The sequence below is a fragment of the Hemicordylus capensis genome, chromosome 5 (assembly GCF_027244095.1).
Source record: "Hemicordylus capensis ecotype Gifberg chromosome 5, rHemCap1.1.pri, whole genome shotgun sequence".
Taxonomy (NCBI): Eukaryota; Metazoa; Chordata; class Lepidosauria; order Squamata; family Cordylidae; genus Hemicordylus; species Hemicordylus capensis.
This window is the reverse complement of record NC_069661.1, coordinates 151,998,317-152,017,623: the sequence shown is the minus strand read 5'-3', so window position 1 is coordinate 152,017,623 and position 19,307 is coordinate 151,998,317. Positions and strand designations below refer to the sequence as shown.

General features: G+C 42.2%; 1 protein-coding gene across 11 annotated transcripts in view; it reads left to right on the top strand.

Annotated features, from left to right (window-relative positions):
- Nucleotides 1-19,307, top strand: part of ATXN7L1 (ataxin 7 like 1) — a 111,784-nt gene that overhangs the window by 72,467 nt on the left and 20,010 nt on the right. For all 11 annotated transcript variants that reach the window (XM_053255996.1, XM_053255993.1, XM_053255992.1 and 8 more), the window contains 2 exons: nucleotides 11,715-11,998; nucleotides 18,943-19,025. In XM_053255996.1, the coding sequence (XP_053111971.1) occupies nucleotides 11,715-11,998; nucleotides 18,943-19,025 (367 nt within the window). The remainder of the gene's footprint in view (nucleotides 1-11,714; nucleotides 11,999-18,942; nucleotides 19,026-19,307) is intronic.

Here is a 19,307-nt window from a genome sequence, read left to right as displayed (position 1 = left end):
TTTCATAGTCAGACTGCTTTTGGAGTAATCCTGTTTAGGATTGGTTTGTAGATTTCACTGATTTCAGTGGCATTGACTTCTTTAGTCAATACACTTAGGTTTGCTGCTGAGTAATGCAATGTTATGCATGTTTACTCAGACATAAGTCTCTCTGTGTTCAGTAAAATTTATTCTCATGCAAATATTCATAGGACTGTAGCCTAAGAAGAAGTTTCTTTTAAATTGGTGAAACCGTACTTCTGAATAAGTATGTATTTCTGCCAGGGCATATCTATACTATTGATTTATTGTTGCCTTGAATTTTTCAGAGAGGCAGGATAGAACTTATTTGTGTTCCTACTTCAGACAATAAAGTTGAAGCATCACTTCACATCTTTTCTTTCTAGTTTCACTGCAAGAAACCTTTTATTTTATGTATGAAACTGTGGTATTGGGAAATCACACTTTCCTAATGCTGGGCATACTATCATCTTATGAATTTACCCAATGTATTTATATCCCACTTTTCTATGTAATGTATTCAAAGTGACTCCTGTATCAGTCCTACAATGGCACAGGCCCTAATACCACAATTACACCTCTCCAGTCTTGCAGGCTGAAGCAGGGTATTTGTGCAAATTATAAATAGATGTGGTGTAGTGTAGACTGAAAGGGTATGATGTATCTCAGTTTATCCATAGTCCTTACTTATCCCCTGTAGAATCTAAATCAGGACAATAAGTTGTGGGTGGGAATGATGGGAGTTGTCGTTCAGCAGCAACATCTGGAGGACCACAGGTTGCAAACTCGTGATCTAAAGCATTAGGTCTATAAGAATTGCTGCATCAGTGCATGCCTTTATTATCTGTGGCTTGGGAATGCTCTAAGTCAAGGGTACTTGTTCCTTGCTGCCGCTTGGATGATTTACAGCCAGTCCTATACATATTTGCTCAGAAGTGAGTCTCGCTGTATTCAGTGGGGTTAGTCTCAGGTAAGTGTGCAAAGGAATTGTATTTTAAAGTGCAAGGAAAGATGAGGAGGAGGTAAAAAATAGTGGTATTTTATAAAAATTGTAAGGGCGAAGGCCTTTTGTACAAGATCATAATCTCTTGAGTGTCTCAATATATGTGCTTCAGGCATTTAGACTGTAAAATCTCAGCATTAAGTCTTCATATTATGCTATTAATGACCTTTAATTTGAACACAGAGCTGTTTAAAGATTATTTTCCTTACATATATTCACTGATATATCTCTGGTCATGAAAAAAGAAAACAGGTGTATCTTTAGTATAGACTTATTTATTTTATTTCCTCCAAGGAGCCCAGAGCAATATACATGGTTATGTTTATCCTCACAACAACCCTGTGAGGTAGGTTAGGCTGAGAGATGCATGACTGGCCCAGAGTCACCCAGTGAGTTTCTTGGCTGAGTGGGGATTTGAACTCGGGTCTCCCTGGTCCTAGTCCAACACTTACCACTCCACCACACTTAATCCACACTTTGACTTTGGACTTAGTCCAAAGGAAAAGTTACATTATATGCATCTTGTATTCAGGAACTTATTCCCAATTACAAAATACATGTAAACAGCATCTCTTATGAAAAACGTACACTGCAGATTTTGCCAGCAAAAATGGTAATATCTGAACAAAGTAAACCTCTTTATACTAATGGAATTGGACCAATGCTCCATCCAGTTCAGTTTTGTGTACTCTGATTGTTGGAGCTCTCCAATGTCCTGGGTTAGAGGTCTTTCCTACTTCTGCTGTACCCAATCCAGGAGTCAAGCTGGGGTCAGATTGGGCCAATACACAAAATGCAAAAGGCCTGATCAGGAAGGAAAGATGTGGTAGGATTCTTTCTTCGTGTGACACATAGAACAGCCATAGAACAGCTTTGACTCCCCATAATGGAGTTAAGTTTTTAAAAGATTTCTAGGGTGACTGACAGTTCATCTCCAGCATGGCCAACTGGAGTCCAATTCATCACAACTGTTTGAAATCCTTGTAGCTGGAGATGCCAGGCTTTGAACCTGGGACCTTCTGTATGCAAATCATATGCTCCGTTTCTAAGTTTTGATCCCTCCACTTACATTTCATGTGTCTTAAACCTGCACAGGCTCACAACAACTGAGGCAGGCAGTGCTGTAGAAACTCATATGTGAAATGCCACTTTAATTACTTTATTGTATGACATTTAGTTTCAGTAAAATATGTACTTCTCCAACTCCAGGCAAATCTTTTCCCTTATAGTAACGTGTGCCATCAAATTGATTTTGACTCCTGGCGCCCACAGATCCCTGTGGTCCTTATAGCTTAAGCAAAATTTAGACCTGAATAAGAGCAGTAACAATCAAGGACATTTCTTACTCATTTATGCCTGAGTATGTACTTGTTCATTCACTTGACCTTTAAAGAAAAAGGAGTGCCTAAACTTACAATACAAACTTGGAATGAAGATATCAACTATTGTACGCTTTAAACTACATATTAAAGTTGTTAGAATTCAATTTTATTCTTAACCAACTTTATCTGTGCAGGCTCAGGATTTTGAATATTTAGAGCTAGCAATGGTAAAGCTCTCCTTTCTGGGGAAGCCCACCTACATGTCCTATAGATCTTATTCAGTTTGTTCTTGTGGTTTCCAAAAGTCATGCCACGTCCCTTGCTAAAATCAGTGAATATAAAATCAAGACGAAGCTCACAGATGTGAAGAAAGCACATTCCAAATTATTGATTGATTGATTTTGATTTGATTTGATTTGATTTATATACCGCCCTTCCAAAAAGGGCTCAGGGTGGTTGTTTGTTTGTTTGTTTGTTTATTATTTGTTTGATTTCTATACCACCCTTCCCAAAATGGCTCAGGGCGGTTTACATCAAAATAAAAGCAATTAAAATCAATTAACAATTGAAATCAAAACTAAAGCAATTAAACAATTAAAATCAATTAAACATTAAAATCATTTAAAACCAACATTAAAAATTTAAAACCATAATAAATCTAATTAAAAGCCTGGGTGAATAAAAGTGTCTTCAGTTTTAAAAGTTGCCAGAGATGGGGAGGCTCTTATTTCAACAGGGAGCACATTCCAAAGTCCAGGAGCAGCAATGGAGAAGGCCCGTTCTCGAGTAGCCACCAAACAGGTTGGCGGCAACTGCAGACAAATCTCTCCAGATTATTTTAACAGGCGGTGTGGCTCATAGGGAAGAAGACGTTCTCTTAAATACCCAGGGCCTAAGCTGTCTTGGGCTTTATAGGTACTAACATGCACCTTGTATTTTGCCTGGAAATGTATCAGCAGCCAGTGTAGTTCTTTCAACACAGGAGTAATATGGTCTCTCCTAGATGACCCAGAGACCAACCTGGCTGCCACATTCTGGACCAACTGTAGTTTCCAGGCTACGTACAAAGGCAGCCCCACATAGAGTACATTGCAGTAATCTAGCCTAGAGGTTACCAGAGGTTAAACTATACAAATAAGTGTGAAGAAAATGTTACTAATGAGATAAGGGATGGGATGGGTGGGATTCAACAATATTAAGGCATTAAACTCTCCACTAGGATTGTTTTCAGTTGTCACCCTGAGATTAATGCTCATTCCTGGAAACCTCAGGCCAACTCTAGGTTGTTGTGAGGCTAAAATAAGGGTGGGGAGACCATGTATGCTGCTCTGAGCCCATTGGAAGAAATATAGAACAAAAACATTTATTAAATTACACACTTAGAAACGGTTCAGAGTGCAGAGCCGGCTCTTCTAAGGGTGGGTGATCTGTACTCTTCCGAGATCGACACAGAAACCTTGATTCTGAAGTGTGATACATTGCCTCTGATATTTATTTCAGGACAGGAGATGATTGTTTCAGGTTGCATTCTGATGCATGGCACCCTTATTTGGGAGTAAGCCCCACTGAACTTAATGGGACTTACTTCTGAGTAAACATTGCTAGGATAAGCTGTCGCTTAGCAAAGCTTGGCCAACCAACTGGGTTGCACCAGGTTGCACCATTCAGAGCAGTGAGATGGACAGGAGGGAAGGAAAAGAATTATCCACGTATCTTGGAGTTCTTGTTTTCTAATATGGACCTGGCGGCAAGGCTTGCCCAAAACCTCGTTGGCACCTGCTGCCAACCCTCTCATGGACTGGGAAGGGTGTGGGACCCATTACACTCATACAACCAGATTAGAGAGGCTCCCTACTTTTTCCTCCCCCTCGTATTATGCAGATTGCTCGCGTCTTCCCCCCCATGAACTTCCTTTGCCTGGCCTCCTGAGAGCAGCTTGCAGAGACCAAGTCACTCCTCTCTCCCACTGAATGCCTTCATTTTGTAATGCAGATCTAGCAGAGCCGATGAATGCTTCTGGAGGCACAGGAGAAGTCTTGAGGGAGTTTGTAGGGCTCTGCGGATCCCTTTTTCCAGCCTAGCCATTCACCCTGCTAGGAGTGAAGGTGCAGCTGCTGCTGCTACAGCACATTTCTCTCAGAAGCCCAGAGGGAAAGAGCCCCACCTCCACTGCTGCTTCTCCTCTTTCTCCACGTACTCACTTCCCCTGGCCAGCTGTAAGTAGTGCAGCTCAGCAATGTGTGTCTGCAGCAGCTTCACAAAGGCACCAGGCACGCTGTGGCCAGTTTTCTTGACACAAGGAGGAGAGCCTCTGGCGGCTCCCAGAAGTGCCCAGGCTCTGGCGGCCGAGGGACTTCCATCCTCCCCTGCTCTATCATAGCCATGCACTTGGTCTCAGGCCTGTTGGGTTTCCATCTTGTCCCCCATGCTGTTCAAAGGCTCTAGGAGGGGTTGTCTGGAGATTTGAAGTACGATACATGAATATGCGGGTGATTCCCAGCTCCCTACCTTCTTTCCCAAGTTATTCAAGATAGGCAATGCAAATCCTGAATCAGTGCCTGGCCTCTGAAATTGATTCATTTTGCATTAACAAGCTAAAACTTAAGCTAGAGAAGATGGAAGTATTCTTGGTCAGTAGGAAAGCCTGCCCAGGATTGGTAATGCAGCCTGTTTTGCATGGGGTAGCACTCTGAAGAATCAGGTTTGTAGTTCAAGAGTGGTGTTGGATCCAGTGCTGCTTTTAGATGGTTAGCGGGTGGCAGTGGCCATGGGTACCTTTGTCCAACTTCAGTTGGTGCACCAGTTGCAGTATTTTCTGGAGAAGGCAGATTTTGCCATGCCACATATCTTGATCACATCTTGTTTAGACTACTGCAGCATGTTTTACGTTGGGCTGCCTTTGAAAAATGTTTGAAAACTGTAACTTGTGCAGAATGCTATAGCCGGGCAACTGACTGGAAGTTGATATTTGGCAGATGTGACTATATTGTTTAACTGATACTGACTCTCGATAGGTTTCCAAGTTCAATTCAAAGTGTTAGTTTAGACCTTTTTAAATGGTTGGATCCAAGATATCTAATAGACCCCGCTATTCCAGTATGAGACTTCCCATCCTTTGAGTTCAGCTACGGAGGCTCTGGTTTGTGATCCTACTCCATCCAAAGTAAAGTTGGTAGTAACACAGGAGAGAACTTTTTCAACTACAGTCCCAGACTTTGGTACTCCATCTCTTAAGAGGATAGTCTGGCTGCCTCCCTTCCCACCTTCCGCAGGCAGGTGAAGATTGTTTTGTTTAGATGGGCTTTCTGTTTTATACTCCTGGATGAGTTATCTTCTGTCGCTTATTTCTTGTTGTGCTCTTTTATATTCCAGTTAAGTCTTTTTAGCCGACTTTCCTTAAGAAAAATAAGCTTATGAGATCACTCAGCTGTCTCTGTGTGTGTGTGTGTCCCTGTCAACTTCACGATACCTAGACTGATTTGGAACAGTTGTAGGGACATCTTAATGGCATAGTTTGTGACAAAATTATCTACCCCAATTCAAGATGGTGGACACATGAACTTTTGAGGTGCAAGTGTGCTAACTTGTGAACCGCCTAACCAATTTGGACCAAATTTGGAACAGTTGTAGAGATGCCTCAGTGGCATAGTTTGTGATGATGTCATCCGTCCCAATTCAAGATGGTGGATGCGTGAATGTTTGAGGTGCAAGTGGGCTAACTTGTGAAGATGGTGATTATCAGTTCAGATTATAGTGAAAGAAAAATAGGCAGATTAGTTCTTAACAGAAATTCTTGTTAATGTATATATTATTGTAAGCTGCTTTTGGGAGCTAATATCAGAAAGCAGCCTAGAAATTAACAAAATAGGTGGTTAAACACTCCAGGAACTTAATTTTTGAACCCTCGGCAGAGCATAACCTCAAACACAAGCTTTATTTTATTTTTTTCTTTGGATGATAATCAGATACCAGCTGAAAAGATTGAGCTAACCCAAGAATGTGCTTGTTTGGTTGCACTTGGCATAGTCACTAGTCACACCCTTGTCCAAATCCACTTTCCAAATCCACTGTCCAAATCTCAACTGCAACTTTATTAATAATATATCATAGGAACATAGGAAGCTTCCATATACTGAGTCAGACCATTGGTCTATCTAGCTCAGTATTGTCTTCACAGACTGGCAGTGGCTTCTCCAAGGTTGCAGGCAGGAATCTCTCTCAGCCCTATCTTGGAGAAGCCAGGGAGGGAACTTGAAACCTTCTACTCTTCCTAGAGTGAATCCATCCCCTGAGGGAAATATCTTAACAGTGCTCACACATCAAGTCTCCCATTCATGTGCAACCAGGGCAGAACCTGCTTCACTAAGGGGACAAGTCATGCATGCTACCACAAGACCAGCTCCTACTCCTCTGAATTTATTGGGTTGGGACATTTTGTTCGTTTCTTTGTCCATAGAATGTCTCCCTTCAGTGTGGTAGCTTTGCCACCTCTTCTCCCCACACCCAGCCAAGTAATACAACTTGTCATAGTGCAATCATGCCAATTCATTCCTGCAAAGCCTGCTAAATAATGATTTTGCTCATAAAATACATATCAGTGTATATGAGGTAGAGATGGGCTTTGCTATGCCAGTTTGCATCAGCAAACTCCAGTGCCTGCTAAGGTGAGGTAAAAATGACCCTAATCAGAGCTGCATTAGCTATTTTTCTAAATATACTGTAGAATGTGGTTTCCACTCTGAAAGTAATTTTGTCAAGTTATCTGTGCTGGGCTCCTTTAAATTCTTTTCAGATTGGAACTTGATTAATACTCCCTCGGTCACATGACAAAAGAATAACAGCCATACCCCCACTGTAGGGGATTTTAAAAAATACTGGTAAACTGGTATATGTATGATCATGCTGTTCTTTCAATCATGGCAGATTTCAGGTATGGTATCGAAGATACCTGTGTCGTAAGTGAATATAGCTAAGGGAGAATATGTATGGGGAAAGAATGGTGTGTGTGGCTGGTGGGTGCATATTTGCTCAGAGGTCGGCAGACTTAAGGCTTCCCAGAGTGGATTTTTTGCCAGAGCTTTGGGAGCGTATGGCACAAAATGGCAACTTGGGGAGGCAGAGTCAGTCACAGAATAGCAACTTGTACAGAAATGTACATCAACAGAATAAAGTATTTTAACATCAGTCACTCATTTCATGGAGAACGTTGTTTCAGGACAGGAGGGGTGCAATTGAAGCTGCTTTGTGGTAGAAGGAACTTGAGAGAAGTTAATAGGGGAGAAAATAAAAAAACAGCCCTAAAATATACTGTACAAGAAACCTGATTTGTGTGATGGAGTGTTTCGTTTTATTTTTAAAAATCAAATGCCTTTGTCCTAGTGGGAACTATAGGGTAGAGTCATACTCCCAGACGCACATGTAACTCGGAGATTAGTGGTTCTCTTAGGTTGTCCTTTTAGGATATTGTCACTGGCACTCCAACACACACTCCTGGGGAACAGTTACCATAAATGATTTGGTCTCTGTGGATGAAATGCTATCCAGAGTAACATGCCACCACAGATGTGAAAGGTTTTTCTGTATTTGCTAACAACTTAACCTGAGTCCATTTTGAGTTGTTACTCCAATGCAATTTCTGCTTAAAAGATTTGACTGGACATTTTTTACCAGATTTGGATGATGCAACTTAATCAAATAGGTCAGGGTTTATTCAAAGTTCATTCACACCAGTTCTGGTATTCTTGTTAATAAACTGATGCCATCTATATATCCTGCTTTTGCAAGATATCTGCAAAATATCCTTTTGTTAACCTTTCTGTGTCCAGAGTAGAATTCATCTCCCCTTTTGTCCATTGCAAAACAAAAAAATCCTTTGTCACATGCCTCACCTCTGTCCTTTGCATATAAATATGAGCTTATTTGCCTTCTTTGTTCTTAATTGAGGTCGAACAACATCTTTTAATCAACCGATCAAAAGAAGAATATCACATTAGTGCTGCTGTGTAAGGAATTAAGTGGAAAAGATAGGAAAACTCTTTTGGAAAAAATGTTACTTTGGTAGCACTTTGAATAGGAGACTTAACAAATTGTTCTTCCAAGCTTTGAAACATTTGCAGTTGGGTTTGATTTGGTTTTTTTCACAAATGTAACAATATTTTGAGTTCAAGATGTCATTAATACTTTCAGTTAGTAATCGTAATGTTTGTTGGTTTTTCTCAATACTAGCCAACCCGCACAGAGCATCTGTGCTCTCTTTGGGGCCAGCTATATCCCCCTCCCTCCCTTCTGCCCCACATTCTTGCCCCTCTTCCCCTCCCTCCCTCCCCACTCTCTCCTGCCCCCTCTCCTCCCCTCCTTCCCCATTCTCTCTTGTCCTCCCTCCCCCTCCCACCCCCCTCTCTCACCCTCCTGCCCCAGTCTATCCTGCCCCCCCGGTCCTCTCACCTGCTCTCCCCCCTGCCCCACTCTCTCTTGGCCTCCCTCCCCCTCCCCCCTGCTCCTCTCTCCTGCCCTCCCCCTCCCCCCACTCTCTTACCCTCCTCCCTCTCTCTCTTGCCCTCCCCTTCGCCCGTACCCCCTCCCTCTTGCCCTCCCCCTCCCCCTGCATTTTATTTTACAGTACTTACCGGGCGGCCGCCACCACCGGTGCTCTTCCTCCTGGGCAGCGAGCACGGAAGTCCCGTCGCCCGGTTTCCTCCCACCCCAGCCTCCCACGAGTGTCTGGCCTCAGCGGCCGGTTCCGCCGCTGTCCGGCCATGAGCCACCTCCACGGCCTGGCCTGCCGCCGGGCTGAGAGCCGTCTTTGCGGCTGGCCCGTCGGGCCTGTTGCCACTGCTTGCTAGCCTCTGCGGCTGGCCTCTTTGAGGCCAGCTACCTCTCCCCCCACCCCCACCTTCTTGCCCAGGCTGCCGGGCTGAGTCCCGCCGCTGCGGCCGGGCCCACCGCTGCCTCGCCTCTGCGGCCGGGCTGGGCCTGCAGCCACCGTTGCCACCCGCAGCCTGGCCCGCTGCTGGCCAAATTTTCCTGGGAGTGCTGCACCAGCCAATCTGGTGCCTACCAGCCAATCAGCTGGGTGGCTAGGATGCACATTCAGAGGCACACCCAGGAGAAATACACACACACACACACACACACACACACACACACACTTATATATATATATATATATAGAGAGAGAGAGAGAGAGAGTGTGTGTGTGTGTGTGTGTGTGTGTGTGTGTGTGTGTGTGTGTGTCACTGGTTTCTGATTGTACATGAGTATGTGATACAAAATATCCCATAATCATAATAAAAAAAACTTTAAAATGTCACGATAATTCTTGAAAATTAGGCTATCAAGGAAGACTTACAACAACCAGTTATGATATCCAATATATTCTATGAGTATGAGAAAGCTAAGTAGGAAGAAGAATCCCTTGTCATGTGTGTGTGTGTATTGTGGGTGGGGGGAGTTAAATTAATGCAGAATTTTAGAAGTCACCTGACAGGAACTTTGTAGTCCAGCTAAATAAACCAGGCAGTGACTAGAACTTTGGTTTGGAAATACTTTGGAGAGTTGAGTATTTTTTCAGTGGCCTAATGACGTTATTTCTGTACATAGTATATTCCCCATATCTGAAATAAGAATATAAAACATACATTGTAAATGTAAAACACTGTTCCCTCTAAGGCGTGCTCATGTGTGCGTGCTCACAAGTTTTCTGATGTCCGCTCAGTTAATTTTAGATCCCGCTCAGGTTGAATTAGGAAGGCCCCACTCTGAGTGCATCTGTGCACACACTGCCTTGATACTGCCACCCAGAACAAAACTTATTCTGCACAGAGATGGAAAAAATTAGAGGGGCCACTGGTCTTAAAATATCCTTTCAATATTTTAAATAAAACAAAATCCTGCATGTAGTGTAGTCTGCAAGGGAGCTAAAATGTATACTTAAAATACAACTGTAAAAAATATTTATAAAACTCATTAAATACCCAGTAACCAAATAAAATCATAGTAAGGTAACCGGTAGTAAGACCCCTGCTAACTGGGCAAAGAGGCACAGAGTGGTGGCTCTCTTATATTTAGAAGGGGAAGATCAACTATTCTTGTCCAAACCAAGCTGCTTTATTACTACTGCATCTGCCAATATGTACAGGACAAAGTGCTATGCAGGCAATTGTTAAATGGAAATCGTACAAAATGCCCTTCATTTACACCTTCATTTAAAGTATGTTCAGAATTTTCATCTGAAATTGCCTACACATTTTCCAGTCTGTTTTTACCACTACACTGTCTAAAAACCTTTTATTTAATCAAATTCTAAATTTACTTTATCAAGGGTATGTGGTGTTTTGCAACATTAAATATTCAAAAAGATCTTCACTTCCAAAGGCTGATTTTGCTCCCACTAGCACATTCTGCACTTACATAGAAGAATACACAAATCTCTCAGTAAAGCAGTGTGGTTTCACTCTCAATCTGTGTCTGAAAAATGTTGTGGTGTTGTCAAAGTTGGGGAAGAAACTAAACGTTTACACTAAAGGCTGAAAAGTTATTGGTTAAGAAATGTTTTCATTTCTTAGCACCTGTGCTGGTGAATAATCTCTAGCACATGCAAACTAGATTATATTCTTAGATGGTTGTTTATTTGTGAGGACAAATTTATTTATTTTTATGTGGATAGTAAATGTCACAATGTTTTGGCAGTAAATGTTCATCATATTGTTTTCAAATGTTGCATGTAAGAGAATTCTAGTCTATAGTTGAGGGATTTTGAGCTATGTACTTCAGGGTCTGCCAAATTTATTAATTACTGTGGTATAATAAGAGCTACATTTTCAAGATCTGTTAGAATTTTCTTTCTTTTTTTCAAAATCAGTTGAATTTCTGTGATAATTTTGAAGACGATAATATTCTTTTGGCTCATACTAATCCCAGTGATAAAGTCCTGCAGCATCTAAACAAGTGAGCCTAGTGTAGAAGGGGTAGCAAACGTTGAAGTTTTTTTCAAGAATAGGTTTAATTAATAAGTAATCTTAATTTAATTTTTAATTAATTAATGTTTGTCTTCAGAGCTGGCCATTTGTTACAGTAGTTTATTAAAATGTGATTCTAGAGGGTTGTAGCCAAAGAACGTTAGCCATGACTAAGAACCACTGAAATCAATGAGATAAGTAAGTCACAACTAACTTAAGTCCCATTAATTTCAATGGGATTTAGTTAGGACTCACTCTGGGTTGTATCCGAAGGAAGTATTGCAAGTATGCCCATTTTAGGTTAGTTCTGGGATAGAGGTGACTGTAATATTATGCCAAACATGGAAGAAAGTCAAGATGCTGTATATAGTGTGGAATAGAATAGCATGATGCAGAATATATATCTTGAAGACTTTTTCTTTGGTGTTTCAGTGTTCCTGTTCCTGTAGTAAGTCTAGAGAAAATTCCTAACCTAGTGAAGGCAGATGGTGCCAATGTTAAAATGAACTCTACAACCACTACCACCATCACCACCTCCTCAGCCTCTTCATCCACCATACCTGCTTCAACCTTGGTTAAATCTGCTTTGACATCTAAATCAGTGCCACCATCACCAGAAAAGATTCTGAATGGCAAAGGAGTTATAGCTCCATCAATAGACAAGAAGCACCAAAATGGCACTAAAAACAGTAACAAGCCTTACAAGAGACTTTCAGGTAAGTGGCATTATAGCATGACTTAATGAGATCCCAGCATTCTTCATTAGCAATGTTTGTTGCTGAGGAGCAGAGCAGTTTAGAATATGCCATAGCTGTTCAGATGGTGATTGTCTCCCTTTCCTCTGCTCTTATGCATAAAATATTTGTTCAAAAAGCTCGGCTTGCTTCAACCTTCACATTGGGGATTTAGCATTCTTTCTGAGAGGTAATGTACAAGAGCTTATCCACAAATTCTGTAAAGCAAGGGGAGTTACTTTTATTCATGTATGTGCTCACACCTTTTAAAAAAACCAAAAAATAATTAGCCATATAATCATTGGTGGTGCCCCAGGCAAAGCCTTTCTTTGATGTCCCCCCTTCACCCATTAGCCGTGGGCAGGCACCTCCTGTCAGGTGGGAATGGGGGTTTCCATCACCTGTCCAGCTGCTCACTTGCTCTCCTTGCCGCCTCTGCCCACCACTACTGTCGCAGCCGGCTGCTTCTGGGGAGCTGGCCTGCCATGGCACTTATGATGACATCACCATGCAACACAGCAACATGATTATATCATGCCATGGCAGATTGGCTGCCCAGCGGCAAGGAAAGAGGGTGGTTGGGCAGGCGACGGGGATGGGGAGCACCTGCTCTGTTGCCTGTTCCTCACTTCGATGATGGCAGGTGTACGCATGCCAACATAGGTGGCACATGATCCAGGCCATTGGTGCCCCTCCCCACTTGGCGTCCTAGATGACCAACTAGTTCACCCAGTGGATCTACTAGCCTTGCATATAATAGAATTTTGACTGCTTGCTCATTTACCAGTACGTAAATATAATGTTCTCAAGTCTGAATAAGTGATATGGGCACTCGTAAATGTAATGGTTTGCTTAAGTCATATGTGCCATTTCTGCCTCTCTTGAATAAGGTAGGTGCCCATTTGCGTATTTCATCAGCCAGCATTCCCTTCATGAGAACCATCATGCCTAGTGCAGTAACAAATATTTTAATTAGTTTGTTTTTCCTATGAATTAGGTTCTGTAAAGTCAACTCACTGTGGATTGCTGCAAAGCTATGCATTTCAGCTGGCAATCATGCACTCTTGAAATTATTAGCAACATTGAATGATTTATTATGGACTTAAAAGTGAAGCTGGGGGGGGGACCAGAGTGAACATTGTTTTATGTTGTAATGATAATAAATCTTTTATAATTGAGGGCGAGTTGTACTTGCTAAAACCATACTTAGTCCATCACTGTAGAATTATTTGGTAGGTGTTTGTTTTTGTTTTAAAGATTACTAGCTGGGCCGGGCGCAGAGCATCTGCGCCTCTGACACCCGCCCGGCCTGCTTCTCCCACCCGCGGTTTCTGGCTGGCTTTTAAGCCGGCCCCTTCCCTTCTGCTGGCTCCTTCTCATTCCGGCGCCTGGCCCAGCGCCACCTCTTCTTCCTGGCAGCCCAGCCGCCTCTTCACCCCGGTGGCGCAGCCTGGCGGGGCCCGCCGCCACCTCACCCCAGCAGCGTCACCAGGCCCACCATCTCCATTATTTCTCCGCATCCCATCCCTAGTCTCGCGAGACCTGCCACGCATGGGATTAGCAACGGGCACGCCTAGGAGAAATAAATATATAGATGGTGGTTGTGGGGGGGTGGGGCGGGTTGTGTGTGAAGTGTTTAAAATCTGGATACTGTACAAAATTTGAAATGGAAAAATCCCTGCTTGTAGACATAATTTCCATAAAATGTTAAAGTTGGAAGGAAACATTGTATTCTAGTCCAAGCCCTGTTGAGTGCTTGGAACTGCCACAGCATCCCTGATAGATGGCTGTCCAGCCTCTTTGAAAACCTCTAGATAAGGAGAGCTCAGTGCTGTACATGGGAGGCTGTTTCACTGTCTTAAGAAATTCTTCTTCAAGTCTAGTCCAAATCTGCTTCCTTGTAATTTCAACCCATTGGCTTTCATCCTGCGCTCAGGAGCAACAGAGAACAAGTCCACTTCTCTTCCTGTAGAACAACCCTTCAGATACTTGAAGACTGGTATCACTTCTCCTCTTAGTCTTCTCTTCTTCAGGCTTTGACTTTGTCGAATGCTTTGCTGAAATCAGGATGTACTGTGTCCAGGCATTCCCATGATCTATTTAACTAGTAACTCTATTAAAAATAAATAAGATTAGTAATAATAAGATTGGCTTGTTCTTCAGAAACCCATGCTGGCTCTTACTAATCACATACTTTTCTGAGTTCTCACTGACTTTAATCATATCTTATTGGATTTTGCCATGTATGGATATCCAACTGACTAGCTGTAATTTCTCAGTTTCTTCTTTTCCCTTTTCTTGAAGATAGGGACAGCATTGCTCATCTCTAGTCATTTCAACATCACATTGGTTCTCCAGGAATCCTCATATGATAGATAGTGGCTCTGAGATCATTTTTGCAAATTCCTTCAGTACCCCAGTCACATTAAGTGGCACAGCAGGGAGATGCTTGACTAACAAACAGAAAGTTCCTGGTTTGAATCCCTGCTGGTACTATATCGGGCAGCAGCAATATAGGAAGATGCTGAAAGGCATCATCTCATACTGTGTGGGAGGAGGCAATGGTAAACCCCTCCTGTATTCTACCAAAGACAACCACGGGCCTCTTTGGTCACCAGGAGTCAAAATCGACTTGATGGCACACTTTACTTTTCAGTACCTGAGGATGTAACTCACCTGGAGCTTTCCCAGACAGCAGGGTTTACCACGGGTTTTCTGTGAGTTTGAAGTCGCACCAAAAAACTGATGGGGAAAGTCGATTTTTTAACTCCAGATATAAATTGGGCTACACTCTAATGGGGGATGCAAAACCTGAATTGTGTGTGAAGTACTCCCTGATAGCTCACAGGAACTTTGAGGTAAATTTGGCCAGTATGTGAATGCACATCTCCATTCCAGAGGCGATGCAAACTAAAAGCTGGATGTGAAAAACTTCCTGGCCTTGAAGAATTAAATTCATTTCAAGGAGCTAGGTGTTCTCTTATCTCTTTACAGTCTTGAGGTCCCCCTTCTTTTTTAGTGCCACTGCTGCTCAGTTGGGCCATATTTCCCACAACCCTACAGATTTGGGACACTATTTTGTACTCTTTCTTGGTTCTGTGCTCCTCCTTCCATTTCCTGTGCATGGTTGTTGGTTTTTTTTTTTTTTTTTGTTTTTTTGCTTCTCCGATGTGCATTCATACTGGTTTCTTTAGATGTCTCCTATGTTTCCTTCTTGTAAAAATTGTGCCTTAAGTATCTCACTTTTCAGAATGACCCATCCCTCTTGGACTGTTTTCTCCTTTAGGATTTCTAGGAGTGCAATTGTAACTCACTTTGAGCTCATTAAAATAGTCTTTCCTGAAAGTCAGGGTACATGTCTGACTACCGTCAGCTCTCCCTCCCCTTGGTATAATGAATTCCTATATGGCATGATAACTTTCCTCCAGGATTGCCACCACTTTCATTTCATCAATCTACTTCAGCAAGGTAGATTGAGAATTTAGCAGAGTTAGATTTCTAGCAGATATCAACGTAGCCCCCTTTCCTACTATGGTCTGTTTTTTAAAGTTTGACAGTCTGACATAGAAAAGCATCTCTTCTCCCTAGTACTTGGCTTTATACCTGGTTCCAGGCTTTTGTTTTACTCCTCTTCAGGATTCACTTTAAAGCCCTCTTGATAACAGTCTACTACATAGATTAACACAATTGTTCAGGGTGGCCAAACTGAGGCTCTCCAGCGGTTGTTGAACAACTCCCATCATCCCCAGCTGTAATGTATTTTGGCTGGGGATGATAGGAGTTGTCAGCCAGGTTGGCCACCTGTCCAGTAGATTATTAGAACCATAGTTGTTGGTGGGCAGAAGAACATTGGCCAAGCAAGGGAAAAGACATAGCTTTTAACATTGTCTCTTAAAGAAAAGGTATATTCCAGAGGTGGGAGGAGGATGTGTGTGTCGGTGAGAAGGCCATATAGAGAAAAGGGATAAAAATAGGAGATTTAGCAAGGAGAATAGTGACAGTAGAATAGAGAGCATGGAGTGAAAGAGGAAATAAAAGAAAACGGCGTGGCAAAGGGATGAAGGCCTTTGAAAAGAGTTCATTACTGACCCTCTTTTCCAAATGTATGTAATGCCACCTGAGGAGATAAATAAATGGGAGTTGCTTCCTAAGCAGATACTTGCATCCTCCTTTACATATGTATATGTGATGGTAGTTTGGTAGTTTGGTCATTTGGTAGTTTAGTTCAAGGTACTTTTAGTTTAAGTTTTGTATATGACTGTGATTCAGTGCTGTGATCCCCACCCCCTTAAATAGTTAAAAGGTTTCTTTTTCTGAAAGTTTGTCTCAAGAATTGATGAACAGTGCTTCTGCACTGAAAGATTTTATATATTATATAAATATTATTCACATACAGTGGTCCCTCGACTTACGAACTACTCGACATCCGAAATTTTTGACTTACGAACGGAAAAAAGTGCCGCACGCTTACGTATTTTTCAACATCCGAACGGCACTGGGGTAGGGGGTTCCACTTAAAAAGGGGGGGGCTTTACTCACCCCTTCCCTAAAAGTTAAGGAACTTTAGCGAGCGGGCGGCGGGAGAACTCCCTGCTGTCCGCTTGCCTTGCTGGCTGGGCTGCAACTGGCTTCTAGGAAGCCTTTTGCACAGGCGCGCGAAAGGCTTCCTAGAAGCCAGTTGCAGCCCAGCCGGCAAGGGGGAAGGGGACGGCAGGGAGTTCTCCTGCCGTCCTCCTAAATGGGGCTAGATTTGGAAACAAGGGGGCGGCGGGGGACCTCTGGGGAGCTTCAGGGGCCGGCCGCCAGCCGAGGGGGACTGAGCTTGAAGGGGGCGGCAGGGACTGGGAGCGATCCTGCCGCCCCGATTATGGCTACGAGAAGCGGGAGCCCGCGCCGAGGGAGATTGAAGCGGGCGGCTCCCTGCCGCCCGATTACTACAAGGAATACAGTACAGTACAGTGCCTTACTTTCATGGAAGGGGTGAGTAAAGCCCCCCCCTTTTCGCTCCGGAACGAATTAATCCGTTTCCAATGCATTCCTATGGGAAACCGCTTTTCGACTTACGAACTTTTCGACCTACGAGTATGCATTCGGAATGGATTAAGTTCGTAAGTCGAGGGACCACTGTAGTATTTATTACTAATTTGGTCTTATGAAAAGTATTTTGAATTAGCATATTTTATAGAGGAAATTGTTTATGAACTTTTTCCACAGCTTAGTACACACACTTCTTTTTATAGGTTGGATGTAAGTTATATTAGAGTTACTGGCCTTATTGCAGTATTATTAGTATTCCTTCCAGCTTTAAACCAGGAATATTTTAGAGACCTAGATTTTGATGGGCTTCTAGGAGGAGTTCCACAATTGTGGGACAGCTGCTCAAGAACAACCCTCTCTGCCCTTTTTTTTTGCCTTTTGCAATCAAGAGGGGACTGTTGGTTGATCTTAAGGGTTGGGGTGGAACAAAAGAGGGAACTTTTATTAAGAGAAGTGTTGTAACCGGCATGGAGCAAGTGAAAGATGGAAAACTGGCAGCAGAGAAGCAGTCAGTAGCCATGTTTCAGCTGGCAAATGGAAGGAAATCAATAAAGAGCAAATCTTGATATTAAATGCACAATTAAATAATTTGGAAAATCTCCTATCCAGGAGAGTCTGCAGGCATTCACATGGACTGAGCTAATTTTAGATCTTCAGTATGTGATGTGTTGCCAAGTGACAAGGCAATAGACAGAAAACTAGTCATCTAAGTCCACCCGGACAATGTCTGTCATGTTGCTGGGCTTTGCTATGCAGGTAGTAGGAATACATGGCACATTTTACTGCTAGAACAAACATATGATGCAATTAGTTTGTCATTCGTGCTTTGATGTGAGTTTGGAATTCTCTAACCTTTGCTACCTTTAGGGTAGGGTTTCTAAAGAAGAATATGCTTACATTCTGAAGTGTATTTTGCTTATAGATGTGCATGGCAAGATTTAGTACTGTGTTGTATCCAACTCTTCCATGTGTGCTGAGGTAATTATGTATAACTGTGTGTGTCTAATCCTTAATCTCTAAAGTTTTTCTTCTTGATGGAGCAGAATATGGTGAGCCCCCTACTTGGCAGCCAAGCAGGCCAGATTGTCCTGCAGGCTTGCACTCCCTAGCCAGTACAGTGTGAAAGTATGATTATTTTCTAGTAGATATTTTCTTTTTTTGCTTTGATTCTCTGGTATAAAGCATGAGGTGTTTATAACCATTTTCAATGGAGAAACTAGGGCAGCTGCTGTGTTCTGCCTCTTCGAAGCTGATGTGATGAAGAGGAAAGAGAACATTCACATGCCTTCTGACAGATGTGTGAATCCTTCTATGCACTTAGGCCCATAAAGTGGCCTGTATTTATCCTCTCATATTCAGGACCTCACAAGCTATTGGTGGTTGCTTCTGATTTATAAATTCCATATCCTCTCCCTTTAAAAACCTTTATGTATATTTCATGTCAAATTTAGTCAATTCTACAAATAGACTCATACTCTGCCATACAAAAACAGTAAGTACTGAATAGGATTGCAGATCTGTATCAGCTGCTCCTTTGATTTACTAATGCTCTAGTGGTATGGATAGGTGATCCTGGTGGGACCAGATACAAAGTGTAACTTAACAGATGTCTTGTTTGCACAAGAAAAGGCACATTACAGAGAAATTATATCTTCATGATGATGATAACCAGATAGGAATCTTGTTCTGTGTGTGTATCTGTGTCTCTCCATCCTCAGTTTTCTTCCACTAATATGTCTCAAAATGCAGAAGTGCTAAAATTAAACATTCATTGGGAAGGTGCAATAATTCAGGCATTCATTCGGATCTGAAATCTTTGTCTTCAATTTAATTTAACTATAATACATTAAAATTGTTTGGGTTTTTTTTATCTTGTTTATATTGAACAGAAAGAGAGTTTGACCCAAATAAACACTGTGGAGTATTGGATCCTGAGACAAAGAAACCCTGCACAAGATCACTCACCTGCAAGGTAGCTTTTCTCCTGGTTGATATATTTGATGCTTTAAAATACGTACATCATTTTAATACAGATAAAAAGCATATAAGAAAATCGGAATTAGGAAATGTTAGCATAGTATTTCTACTAAAGGTTACCAAATCACCTTTACAAAAACAAAAGTGTGCAGATTGTTTGGTAAATGATCATTTTAGCTATGTGCCTTTACAAAAGTTCCGATACTTGGCTTCTTGGAGGTTACTTTGCCTGAAGTTATAATCCAATGTTTGGACAGCATTCCAGTTATCTTCCCCA